The sequence below is a fragment of the Amphibalanus amphitrite genome, unplaced genomic scaffold (assembly GCF_019059575.1).
Source record: "Amphibalanus amphitrite isolate SeventyFive unplaced genomic scaffold, NRLGWU_Aamphi_draft 001163F_arrow, whole genome shotgun sequence".
NCBI lineage: Eukaryota > Metazoa > Arthropoda > Thecostraca > Balanomorpha > Balanidae > Amphibalanus > Amphibalanus amphitrite.
This window is the reverse complement of record NW_024882657.1, coordinates 8308-22241: the sequence shown is the minus strand read 5'-3', so window position 1 is coordinate 22241 and position 13934 is coordinate 8308. Positions and strand designations below refer to the sequence as shown.

The window sequence follows — 13934 nt, the reverse complement described above, 5'->3', positions numbered from 1 at the left end:
TGACCCACAGTGCCGCCGGCGAGGGTGTGTCAGGGCCGGAGCTCCCTCGCGCTGCTGCTGCTCCCGTCCCGACCGCTGCAGCTCCCGCGCCGACCGCTGCAGCTCCCGCGCCGACCGCTGCAGCTCCCGCACCGACAGCTGCTGCTCCTGCTGCTCCCGTCTCTGCTACCGATAGAGATTCGGCTTCCTCCAAGAGATACACGAATCTTTTAGTTGAATCGCTCTGTGATACGCTCGTGCTGAGATGGATCATGAGAACACGTGAAAACCCGGTGTAATCGCCTCACCTCGAGAAGCTATGGTCCCAGAGCCAGTGAGTTAGACGGAAAATGGGCCAACAAGCACTAGACACAAGAGCATGAATGGAAGCCAAGCTGTTCGTCCGTACCATCTAAGATCCAGGTTATGTTGAAACGAGAAAACTTTGAACCAATAATAGAATCATGGCATTTTTAGGTATTCTGATCGATTTGCACCGGCAAGTGAAGCTCTAAAGGTCAACGTACGCCAATGCAATGTCCAGCTCAGGTAAGTAGGTCAGCGTGCTGAAAAGAGATGGGGCATTGCAAACGAGAATTTTAGATTAATTTATTACAAGCTCTTTTCTCTCGCTAAGCGAGATGTCAGTAGTTTCGGAGTGGCCCACAAGAGTCATAATTCTAGCTAAATGAACCGCACTAATGGCGGACGTAGCCGGGTGCACTAAAATATTATAGGTAAATGCATCCTTGTGACCCCAATCGGGATCTATTAGCATTTTCCACGGCACCGAGCACATTGATATCGGAGGACGATACATATGTCATAATAAAAACGTAATACCTGCTTCTTTATTATCGTAATTACAAGCCACCAAATACCTCATCCTAGCTATCTGTCACGCAAATATCCAATCCATTCAAACCATCAGGAGCTCCTAATACACCATGCTTCCTTCTTTTATGGATGCCCGTTTTATTGACAATCGGCAAAAGATTACCTGCTTTCCTCGGGTCAGGCGAACATGTTGTTAGGTACCCCGTGCCCAGCCCCATACCCACTACCCACTACCCGGCACATCTGACATGTATCGACCACGGCCCTTGACCGCGGCGACCGACGGAAGGCAAAGCCCTCGGATTCATTCGAACACTCCACCAGCCAGAACGAGGATTCTTTGACAATTGTCGAACGTTCCGTCCCTGTAGCTATGCACGGCTGATACCTTTGACCTAAAAACATTTTTAAGGTCAACACTTGGGTCCACAACACTCGCGGCATTTTTATGCATCCACTGGGACCAGACGGAAAATCGGAGGCATCAATAACTGTTAGTAATTTTTCTGTCGAACGATATCAGTTCATTATCGGTTCTGTCCCTGACGTTTGTTTTAAGTACAAATGGTAAATCAATGTTATTCCGTACTTTCAAGTAAGTTAAATCGCGTTTTTGGTTATGACTTGTCTCTCAGGTTGCGGGTTCCTCGCGGGGGCCGTTCTGCAGAACCGTCGCAAGCTGGCTGTCCTGCTCCTCCTGCTGATACTACAAGGTCTGTTCGTGATCTACTCGACCATGAAGACGTCACCGACGGCCCAGTGTAACGGGTGAGTTAGCGCATCCGTGCCGGTCATATTCACATCCATAACGTGCGGCGAAACGGTATCCAACATACTTGCTTCTGACAGCCAACACACTGGAAAAACACATAAGCTATAAGTCACAGACCTTGTATGTCTCCGAACTATGTATATAACTCGGTATGCAGAGGTTCAATGGCTACGGGATTGATTTTTTCATACCCATCGCCACGGGTGGAGAATGTTTGAAAAAGTTACCCCGGCCGGCGACCGAAAGTCAGAAAGACGATGATGCTCAAATATTTGTCAACGGTTATCAAAAAAACCCTATTCTGTGGCATAGAATAATGGATGTCTGTCTGCCGTTTGTACCTACGTTTTTAGGGAAAACTGCTGCACGCAGGTGCGGAAGATTTCGTAATTGTAACAACAATTTTGCAACACGCCTTAAAATTTCGGACGCATGTCACCCAGTGCTAGGTCAGGTCATCAGGTCAAATTTGATGGATGATCGTGCTAAAAATGCCATCATGCCCTTTGCAAAGCTTATTCCGTGGAAGTTGCAACCTTCCCACACAAAACAAAATGTCAAATTTGACCGTTTTGACCCTCTTATTGATTTGAGCTCGCACCTGAAATATTATTCGCGACCGAGCCTTAAACGAGTAATCGAATGTTTTGTTTGCAGTGTTTAAGCTCCGTTATGCTCATGAACTGTGAGAAAAGTTGTCGGAGAACGCTAAAATCAGAGAAATTTGGCTTTTGATGATCTATGGTGATTTTATTATTGAGCTTGCCTAAAACATGACCAGGGCCTCGTTTCATAAAGCGAGTCCGTAACTTACGCCGGTTTTTGGGCTTGTATTGCAAGCGCACGTGAAGCGATAAATTTATTTTCCCTTCTCTCTTCTGTTCTTGCTTGCAAGATAAATAAATTCATCGATTCAAACTATCGTCATCGCTTCACATGCACTTGCAATACAAGACCAAAAACCCGCGTAAGTTACGGACTCGCTTTATGAAACGAGGCCCAGATTTCTCTGATCACGTTTGTCGCTCTTTCAAACGTCGTTCCGCTTCTCGCCTCGTAGCCCAGGAGCCGAGTTAGAAGGAGCGTGAAAAGACCACCTCTCGACTCAACGTGTTACGATAAGGCCACCACCCTGGCGCGGGTTAAGTTGGGGGAGCCTTGAGCCCCAGCAGCTCATCCTTCTATCTCACTGATATTAGGTACCCTCGTCCTGTCTTGTGATGTTATTACAGTGCCATCTTACGACAACGGCCCTTAAAAATGATTTACTTCTGTTTGATGAAACATGTCGGGCTCCGCGATGAAAAGACTTAAAAACATAGAAGCTCCAAAATGAAAATAAAGTAAATTTTCAAGAACTTTTCAAGGTAGATAACAATAATGAGAGACGCTTTTATAGATGGCATTTTTTCGTATGGAGACATTTTTAGGATTTACAGAAGTGGAAAAAGTTACCCCGGCCACGCCGGGGTCGGCTGAAAGTTACCCCGGCCACGGCCGGGGTGGCCGGGGCAGGTTCTCCACCCATGCCCATCGCATAACAAAATACCTATTATGAGCCGTAATCGTTCACATGATTGTAGCTAGTAGGCCCCATGCGTCAAACAAAAGCAAACAACAATTGCTCCCTTCAGCGAACGACTCGCATAGTCGACTGAAGGCGGCAGTGGCCGTCATGGACCGTCATTATCCACCCTGCAGGTCGACATGTGGCATGAATGGTCGTTGACCATCCATCGTCATACGCCCATTTAGGTATATGTCAAAAGTCACCGCCAGTGCAAGCTGTGGACGTTTATATTGATTAGCCCCCGGCCCCCCATATAGGTAATGAGTTTTAAGTTTACTACGGTATGACGTTCAATATAATTCGACGGGAAACCAAGCGAATAATCAGTGCGGAGCGGCTGGATCGTTAAAACGGTGTAGGTACTGTACACTATACTTCATGTTTGGGGACTGGACTAGGACAGGTCATTCTGCTGAGCCATTAACAGAATGACATATGCTACACATCGTACCTAAGTTGTAATTAGCATAAAGCAAGCTCTACAGGATGGGCATCCTGTCTTCAAAATTCGACTGTCTCCTAGCTGTGTGAGTGATTTGATTCCGATGCAATAATTTGTGATCGATAAATATGGGTAACTACATTTAAAACCGCATAAAATCTTTTCCTAAAAAAAAACAACTATTTTGAAGTAGGTTGCAGACCTGAAGCCTCTTGATTCCCGATGCATTTTACACTCAACTTGTCGGTGTTTTGATTTAGCGGTCCTAAATGAGTGATTGGTGGGCCAGCCGATGTTGTCAATCAATCAATCAATCAATCTTTATTGAGCATCACAAAGTGACAATGCAAAAATACCATTGAAACAATGTTTCACAACAAACACAAAAAACTGGATCAGTATTCAGTTGAGATGATCAACAACAATCAGAGAAATGACAGACAGTATCATACAGAGGTTAGCAGCCGGATGAGGCGCCTGGTGGCCTGACATTGAGGCACAGCCAGAAGCGAGCTGATGCTGTCAACCAGTCCGCTCTGGGGGACAGGTGCATGGACACGCTCTCTTTCAAATACGCCACCAGCACAATACATAACTGCGTCAAATTCGGTATTGCACAACGCATAAACATGGTACAAGAATGAGCCAGTGACAACGCTCGGATCAATGGCAAGTTGTGCCAGTGCCGCTATGTACGCCTGGCGTAGCCGGTGGGACGAGCGAAAGGCTGCACCGAAGCACCGTAAGGCCGAGCCTCGGAGCATCTCGTGAATGGGAGGGACTTTTAACGCAATTAGCAGCGCTGTATGATGTGAAGTTTTAGGAAGTCCCACAGCAGCTTTGATGCTAGCTGCCTGGAATGAGTCAAGGTGCTCTACCTCAGAACACGTAAGGGGTGACACTTCACATCCGAAGGTCAATGTCGGCAATACAATAGTTTTCCATAGGTAAATCTTATCCCACGGCGAGAGACGGTTTGTAAGCATTCCTACTGGCGTTAGTCCGAAGAATGCACCTCGTGCCCGCTTGATACGCTGTGTTACGTGTGGCGCAGCAGATAGCTTCGAATCAAGGATGATTCCGAGGTGCTCCGACTGAGGGCGCACCTGAAGTGTCTGACCAGATAAAGTCCAGTTGGGTACTTGAGCTAAGAGCTCGCTGCCGAATATGATGCAATGGCTCTTAGTTTTAGACGGCTGGTGATGTACAAACTCTAGACGCCACATGTTCGCGTAACATTCAACTAGATGCAGAAGACTTTGGAGGTGCTTGACGTTGGTGGATAAAAGTAGAAGGTCGTCTGCATAGCATACTGCAGGAACATGCTTAGAGTACAGCGTGGCACCACGTCCGCTGCTGTCTAACGCTCGCAGAAGAGGACACAGGAAAATGTTCGTGAACATTGGAGATAATATTGCTCCCTGTCGCGTGCCCCGATGAATTTTGAACTGCTCAGAGGCAATGCCTTCCAAAATGACGTGAGCAGAAAGGCGATGATACCAATCAACGATTAACAGCCAGTAATTGACGCTCAAATACCGTTCCAGTCTGAAGAATAAACCGTCGTGCCAGATGCGATCAAAACACTTACGCGCATCAAGGTTGGCTGCGAATACCGGTAGCCCCTTCCTGCGCTGGTGCTGCACTGTCTCACTAGCCAGGAGCGACGCTTGTGCAGATCCGCGGCTGGGTATAAACCCGAACTGGAGGTCGTGCGGCTCGACAGACGACATCAGCTCGTCGAGAATCAGCAGTTCCAGCATTTTCGATGCACATGTAGTGATGGAGAGGCTGTGCTTAGTTGTGGCTGGAGCTAAGAATCGTTTATCGTTATCTTTTTATTGTTATCCAACCTTTTTAACCCGCGCCCGTTAGGACATTTCCCGGACACTTGCCGAACTGTAAGGGGACAATTTCCCGCACTATCTCCACACTAACCGTTATTTCTGATAACGCATTACGAAACGGCTGATGGGGGCCCGTGGGACGGGTGGTTGGTCAAAGGTCAGAGAGTGCCATTTAGCGAGGATAGCCGAACCGAGGCGAGGTGCCAGCCGAGGCGGCGCAGATAAGTGGGGGTGATTTAGGCAATGCATTAGGGTGACAGGGGTAGAAATCTTCAGACTTCATGTGACGTGTGCTCTAAAAACGTCATGTGTCTGATGTTCACGTTTGAGTGAGTTGCGCGTGCTGACTTGACACCTGACCGCCGTCAGCCTGAACTGCTGTTACGTGCTCGTTGTCGCTGTCAGCATAATATTGAACGAACGCTTTACTTTACCTCCCACGCTATCGGGTGCTTCTTTGATACTCTGTGTGTCGACGCATAGACGTGGGCCTTTGTTTTATTCGCGGCGTTTACCGTTCGAACCCAAAGCGGGCATTCAGATGCAGCGCGCGAGGCCGAACCAGGATATATTGAATAGGGGCCGAACGTCCTTTGCAAATAATGTCAGTCGTCTATTGTCAGACCGGCTGGTGGTCATTTCTGGGTAAAGCAGCCGTCATCATTCAGGAATTGGTGTGCCGCACCATACACATTACACAGTTAACCAATGAATAACTCTTTCAGAAATATCCCAGGGGACACGTTTTCCCATTAGAAAGGCGTTGAGTGATTGCAATAGAATGTTTCATATCACAAAATAAACTTCTTTCTGGGCGCTAAAAGGGTTGGAAAGGGCGAAATATAACAAACGGGACGGGAGCCGTAATAAATGAAGTTTTGATGGTCATGAAGAAACAAAAGACGGTACTCAAAGCCGTAATAAATAGCAAAATGATCCATGACCAACCATGAAAACATAAGGTGGGTGTATGCTTTCGCCTTATGGTACGGTATGGTGTATGAATTATGAACGTATAAGGCCGGTGATCAGTTGATGACAGATCAATAGATCACAGATCATGTAGCCGGTAGCCGGTAGGGTTCACAACTCTGTTTCGCCGTTTCAGGTCAAACTGTCCGGTGCCGACGGTGACCATCCTGCACCCGATCAGCACCCGGCTCCGTGACCTACTGCTGGGGACCACTGCGGCGCCGCCCCCACGGCAATCATCTCCTGCGTCACAAACGTCAGCAACGGCAGTGTGGACGGAAGAAGCGCGGGCAAAGTGGCGAACACTCAAACCCAAGAACTGGGAAGAGCTGGCGTCAGCTGTGTTTGACTACATCGAAAAGCCGTATGCAAAGTGCGGAAAGTCGATGCGTATAGGCGGCCAGGCCGACTACAAGAACCGCAAGTTTGACGGCTACAAGTGGGTGTGTCTGGACCCGGCGCTGGGCCTTCTGCAGACCAACAGCTGCCTCATCTACAGCTTTGGCGTCGACCACGACTGGTCGTTTGACGACAACGTGCAGCGACTGCAGTGCGAGATCCACGCCTTCGACCCATCCATCGGCCAGAAGGACCACAAGAGATCCGAGCACATCTCCTTCCACAACCTCGGCATCGGCGGCCGGGACGAGACGATTCAGGTGCGGGGGCGACGCTGGGACGTCCGCACCTACCAGAGCGTGGTGTCGATGCTAGGTCATCAGCGGCGCACCGTCCACTACCTCAAGGTGGACGTGGAGGGCGCCGAGTGGGACATGTTCACCCAGATCTTCACCAGCTCACCGCAACTACTGCAAAACGTGCGTCAGATCGGCATGGAGATACACCTGGCGTATGATCCACGCGACAGGAACGCCGGCCTCGACAGGTGGAGGGAGTACCTCGCCGTGTTCCAGCGACTGGAGGCCATGGGATTCCGGCTGTTCCATAGCGAGATGAACCCGTACACGGGGGCAGAGAAACTCTTTCCGACCGTGTCTCGGCGCGGGAGTCGCGTCTACGAACTGGTGTGGCTGTATCAACCGTGAACCCGACAATGAGTCACCGCTATGTGAGAAGCGTTCTGACTTGTTAGTCGGACCTTCATGGTAGCGAACGTAACCATATCCCGATCTTAGACCGGGTAGACAGTTTCGTGATGAAGCGAAACCGCTTCAGTGTTCGCATTGAAGCCTGGAGATGTCGAGAACTCGAGAACGAGCTTTAAACTTAATGGACATGATGACTTTTGGCTAACGATACCGAGAGATGCAGTCAGAAGCCAAAGACCGGGACAATGGTGAAATGTCCCAGACAATGACAAATCTAAAGTCAATAAGCCTTAGAACATGACTCATTGTCATGTTCGTGACTGTTCTTTTTTGTCGGGAGTGCCTTGAAAATGTATGTGTCTTACTCATTTCATAGATGGGGATATGCGAGGCTGCTACAGTCAGCAAATGCTAGCGATATGAATCAACAAGCCGTGCAGGTAATGTAGGTATGCTGCCGTTATGAATTACCTATTGGGTGGTGTGCGCTGGCCTGTGTGTTGGGGGGGGGGGGGGAGGGAGGGGAAGGGGGCAGCGCCGCGTCCTGTGAGATATGCCGTGCTGCCGTGTGCACGAGTGCCACCGGTGAGAAGTTTGCAAGATGCGTGCCTTCTGACTGATTGATGCCTATATAGTCATCGTAATCAGGTGGCTGCGTTTACCTCATAACTGACACGATATTACTTGATTCGAAGGCAGCGAAGCACATTAATAACAAGGAAAACGAGTGAAACGATCACCTTTTATGCACGTTTGAAACTGCCCGGAAAAGCAGTCATTCCGCCTGACATGCTCAGTATCGAACGAGTTTGTGAATGCATTTTATGACTCAATGACATTGGAATCATTATTATACGTACATGTTGTGTGAACTGTTGATTTGGCAATATGTATCGCGAATAGTGGACATTTTTATGCATCGGATAAGTGTGGGTATTTTTGTTTATGTTGTCGTTACTGTGGATAAATTCGCCATGAGTGATAATACAAAGCAATCACACAAAATACGGCGTCACGAATAATACTTTTTTATTTTTATTATTACTTTATTTCACTGTTCAAATTTTTACAGCTCGCGCCGTTATTCAGCAATTCAGCAAAGGGGCCAAATTTTATATGCCACTTCCTTATTCTCCTGTAACAAACGATCATATGAATTATCTGTCTCTGTTCGTTAGTTGAGTTTTTTTCGGGAGTGCCGACGACGAAGCCATTTGCGAAGTTTTGCTTCGTTCTGCTGCAAAAACAAAAAATATGATACCCTCCCGCCGGCCCAGGCACAGTCGGTCCCAGACCGGCCGCACCGGCCGCACCGGGAGCGAGGCCTGACCAGAGACGGGGCGCCGCAACAGCTGACTGAGCTGTGACCTTGAGCGGGTCGTAGCCTCGGGCGGTGTCCGGCGGCCAGCCGGCCCGGGACGGTGACAGGAGGGAGTTGGGTGCCAATGACACGATCGAGAGCAGGCGGACTGGACTGTAAACAGGTTAGTGAGAGCGGGGGGCTGGTCTCTGCACTTCTAAAAATTGTAGTTGCATCGACACTCGCTGACAGTTGAATGATGGCTGATGTTTGATAGCATATTGCGGCTCAATATTGATTACAAGTTCAGCGTTCCATTTATTGCGATTTACCCATATTTTTTTGTTTTTCTCTCTCATTTATTACATCCACGGTACGGTATCATTTTAAGATAAAAATACACATGCGCATTGTGCACCGTGCAAGAAAATCATTAGCTATCTGGGCACTCGGAGTTGTTCGCCGACTGAGTTGCAGGGGGCTTCGGTAAAAACTGGATTGCGTCAGCTGGCTGGCCAGCTGCGACGTACGATAGGTATTTGAATATAGGTATAAGCGAGGTAGTAGGATGGACATAAATATTTCAAATGGCTTTAAATGTAAAATTGATCGGTAAATATTTATTCTTTTATATATTTAGCATTGATATGAAGGAAGCTCTGCTAGCGCCAACATACGGCGCCAGTTGGCAAATAATCCAGTTAATACCAGGGCCCGTTGCAGGCATATACATAAACTGCCTATCTTTGCAGTCCAAAATGGATGACGCCCAGCTGATAAGGAGTGAGAGGGTCATCAAGACCTGCCCGGCTCCTCTTTGGGTGGAAGATACACTTTCAGGTGAGTATCTACCTAATTACACTGCGTTATAAGTACAAATAAAGCATGGGTGAAAACAGAGAGCACGATAGGTAGGATTCGTAACGCCGTACGTAAACTTAACCCGGTGCTGGCTCCTTTGAAGATAACCGTTCAAATTTAAAGGTTGCCTAAAATGAAATTTTCCAATCGATATGATCCAAGCAAATGGCATCCTTTGAAACACACGAGCATGCTTACGGTTGTCATTTGGGAACTAATACCGATCGTCATCCGGTAATCTTGAATTAGCTCCATTGTTTTAACGATATTCGTGCTCAGCCATTATGCAAAGGCAGCCATACAGTTCGAACAGGAAAAAAGACTTGCTATCTGTCTCCAGTCGAGCATAATGAAGCTCGAATACCTACAGCGCAATTCTTGTTACGCACAAAATCCAGTTGAAATCGGTTAGGTATTTTAACCCTCGCCCGTATTAGTGTTTTGCCAGCCGCGATTGTACAAGGGGAGGGTCCGTTGGACCCCCTTGCCGTTTCGCCCCTGATTAAGCTAGAGCTTCGCGGAAAAAACGAGCGTGTTGCTCGTGACGAGTGTGACTGCTATGCTTTTTTCGGGGTGCTGATCGTGAATATTATTTTAGTTTTGATCATAGATGATGTCTTCATGCATTTAGACCAGGTCGGGTCATGTCAGTTCAACCAGTAGGGGTCCTGCCGGGTATTTGTAGTAGGTGTCATTCGCCTCTAACAGCTTCGTAACATATCAAGGAGGCACCAAAACTACTTCGTAAATGTTCAAATGGTTGCTAAATTCCAATTCAGCTCCAAAAACTAGCCTAGAAACATGTAAAACTCGAAAAAGTGAACCGAGGTCATAACAGGCCCATGAACTGACTTGAGTTTCAGGTGACCTTGAAACCCACCCTAATGCATGGGACCAACATCATATCGCATGTTTGAACGCTTGAAAACACGAAAAGTTTGCAAATGCGCGGCTAATGCAAGCCGACATACGTAGAATCACGATTCCGGCCAAATATGGTCTCAAAAAGTACGTCACAGGTCAAAGGTCATTTGGGTCAGGGTCATGAAATTTTCAGGGTAGGTGTCGAATTGATCAACTCGAGGGTACTGAAAGATTCGTCGCGATCGGCCGCTTTTTACGCGACTTATTCGCGAAAAACCGAGGGGGTCCGTTCGCCCCCGCCCTATACGGGCGACTGGCTAAGATTAAGTATTGACCATCAGCTCGACTAAACATAGCTACCGATCAATCAGTTGAAAGGATTTTGTTTCTCCGCCACAGAAGCTGACAGCCATTGCGACACTTTCTGGCAATGCGCGCTACGGGAGTCGCCCGGGCGATATGACGACCGTCCGAGACCGGAGGCTCCGGCCACCGGCATCGGCCAGGAACGACGGACCCACGCCCGGCTGGCTGGACTCCTTCAGGAGAGCGATGCTGGTCAACTTGGTCCGGCTTCCGACTCCACTAGGGAGGCGCGCGATCCGGGAGGAACCACTGCTGGGCCGTGGTTTGAGCCGGCAGCAACCACCCCTGAGCAGAGGTGTTTTGCTACTGGAGAAACCACTGCTGAAGAAACCACTGCCGGGCCGTGGTATGAGCTTGCAGCAGCCTTTGTGGAGCAGACGTGCTATCTTGAAGCAGCCACGGCTGAACAGGCGAGTCACCTTTCCAGAGAAGCCGTAGCTGGGCAGTGGCATGAGCTCCCAGCAGTCACTGCTGAACAGTCCTGCAACCCTGGAGTAACCGCTGGTGAGCAAACGTGCAATGCTCATGGCGATGTCACTGCTGGTCCGTTGCATGGTCCTGCAGTCAGCGATGTTGATCAGTCGCATGACCCTTCGGCAGATATTGCTGAACAGACGCTTTGTCCTCAAACAGTGGCTTCTGGGCAATGGTATGAACCTTTGGCAGCCGCTGCAGGGTTCACGCATGATCCTTCGGCAGGCGTTGATGAACAGACGTATCTTCCTGGGCCAGTGACTTCTACGCAGTGGTATGATCTGGGAGTAGCCATTGCTAGAGAGACATATTATCCTAGAAGAGCGACTGCTTATCGGGGGTATGAGCCTGTAACAAGGATTGGTGAACATCTGTTGGGGGCTGAAACAGCAACCGCTAAGCAGTGGGATAACCCTCGAACAGTGGCCGTCGAAGGGAGGCAGAATCCCGGGGCAACCATAAATGGACGGGCGAGCTATCCCGCTGGAGCAGCTGATGGACAAGTGTCTGATCTTGGAGCTCCGACCCCGGTAGGACCAATTGACGTCACGGTGGCACATCCATCTCCTCTCAGCACCGTGACCATCGACTTGTCCCAGTCTGAGCCACTTGAGCCCTCCTCCAGACAACAGCTGCTCCATTCGGACATCCCTGAAGAGAGCACCATTTCGTCAGCGGCTGTTGGTGCCGACAAGACACTGGCAGCAGAAGAAACGCCCGCCACCCACTCCCTCCCTGTCGTCGGAGACAGCCCGACCTCTTCTCGGGGACCACCCACCACCGGCGTCGACCCGTCGGGACGTTACGAGTGCCCAGTGTGCGGCGCGCGGCTCCTCAGTCAGGCGCTCCTGGTGCGCCACGCGCGCGGTCACGGCGTGGTGGCGCTGTTCGGGTGTGTGGTGTGTGGGATTCCGTTCACCGAGCGGTCGCTGCTCGTCTACCACGCGCTGGGACACGTCGGAGGGCGACGCCCATGGGCCTGTGGCGTCTGCGGCGAGGTGTTTGAGCGCACGAGGTCGCTGAAGAGGCACATCCTACAGCATGACGGCCGCTGGGACTGTCCAGAGTGTGGTGATACCTTCCACGACCGGGATAGCCTCGAGCAGCATGCCTTGCTGCACGGGGTCGTGAACCCGTACCTCTGTGAGGTATGCGGCAGGGGATTTACGCTTGCCAAACGCCTGTACGCTCATCGCACACGCCACATCACCGAGAGGCGCTTTGTGTGCTGTTCTTGCGATAAGCGTTTTACTGCGAGGCGGACTTTGACTAAGCATATGCGTATTCACATGCGAGAGGCACTGATGGCAGAGCAGCACACTGCTCAAGAGAGTAAGATGCCAGTCGTTGAACGTAGTGATGTCACTGAAGACATCTCTCGTCAGAGTCGTAGTGAATGTGTCACTGTAGGCATCTCTCACCCCAGCCCTAGTGAATATGTATCAGAAGACATCTCTAGCAAAAAGCCAAGAGAATGTGCCTTTGAAGGCTTTTATCTCCAGAGCCGTAGTGAATACGGCGGTTCTGAAGGCAACTCTGGTCGCCAGTGCCTCGCTAAGCTGATCAGGACAGCCGGCATTCCTTGAGCTTTCTCCGGCATCAGAGATCCGTTTGTTTCTCACAGAGCAAAGCTACTCGTACATGCATCACGCATTTCTGCATTCGTTTGCGCCTTACATGGTAGTAAATATACGACTGACTTGTGAAGAACTTGCAAGCCGGCGCTCCCCTTCCGACCAGTACAAATACTTTGTATGGCGTTTACGAGGCTCGTGTGGTCTTGACTTTGTTTGGCTCGAATATACGTTGTTTTTAGGAAGGCTGGGTCGCTATTTTGTCTGTGTTCTTTGGCGTTGTACCTGCGCGTAACTCGGCCCTGAGTTCAGCTAAGAAGGTGAATTTGTGTTCTTATGTTATGTTGTGCCGCATAAATGTCACTTGATGTGGGTGTGTCGCATTGTCATTGCATTCTTGGATTTGGATACGCCAAATGTGTAGAACTGTAGTTGTCAGCTCATTTCTGCAAGGGAGACGATGTTACATCTGTAATAATACACATTGCCATTGGCGGATCCAGCCGTATGTTTTGGAAGTCTGGTGGCGAGGAGAATCTATAAACGGCACCAACTTTCCGCCGCCTGTGATCGTACCTAAACTCAATCTCTCCGAAAATAGCAAGTTCCTGCAGCCCCAAATATCTAGTCACGCATCTGAGCTATAAGCTCACGTGCAGCCACTCTTCTCCCTCTCTCTCTCTCTCTCTCTCTCTCTCTCTCTCTCTCTCTCTCTCTCTCTCTCTCTCTCTCTCTCTCTCTCTCTCTCTCTCTCTCTCTCTCTCTCTCCCTCTCTCTCTCTCTCTCTCTCTCTCTCTCTCTCTCTCTCTCTCTCTCTCCCTCTCCATCTCTCTCTCCCCTCTCTCCCCTCTCTCCTCCCTCCCTCTCTCTCCCTCCCTCTCTCTCTCTCTCTTTCTCTCTCTCTCTCTCTCTCTCTCTCTCTCTCTCTCTCTCTCTCTCTCTCTCTCTCTCTCTCTCTCTCTCTCTCTCTCTCTCTCTCTCTCTCTCTCTCTCTCTCTCTCTCTCTCTCTCCACCCTTACCGGCCTC

At 49.5% G+C, this 13934-nt stretch overlaps 2 protein-coding genes across 3 annotated transcripts; both read left to right on the top strand.

The window, feature by feature from the left end:
• The first annotated feature begins 399 nt into the window (after positions 1 to 399).
• Positions 400 to 8475, top strand: LOC122370724 (methyltransferase-like protein 24). Of its 2 annotated transcripts, XM_043346580.1 has the most exons (3): positions 400 to 528; positions 1452 to 1584; positions 6556 to 8475. In XM_043346580.1, exons 1-3 carry the CDS (start codon positions 516 to 518, stop codon positions 7463 to 7465), a joined length of 1056 nt encoding a protein of 351 aa, XP_043202515.1. In that variant the 5' UTR covers positions 400 to 515; the 3' UTR covers positions 7466 to 8475. The 2 variants fall into 2 exon arrangements, with proteins under 2 accessions (XP_043202515.1, XP_043202516.1); XM_043346581.1 differs by lacking the exon at positions 400 to 528 and having other exon boundaries at positions 1220 to 1584.
• Positions 8476 to 8884: 409 nt separating this feature from the next.
• LOC122370730 lies at positions 8885 to 13409 on the top strand. The gene is made up of 3 exons (XM_043346596.1): positions 8885 to 8952; positions 9521 to 9608; positions 10893 to 13409. The coding sequence occupies exons 1-3, from the start codon at positions 8914 to 8916 to the stop codon at positions 12917 to 12919; spliced, it is 2154 nt and encodes a 717-aa protein (XP_043202531.1). The 5' UTR covers positions 8885 to 8913; the 3' UTR covers positions 12920 to 13409.
• The last annotated feature ends 525 nt before the right edge of the window (positions 13410 to 13934 follow it).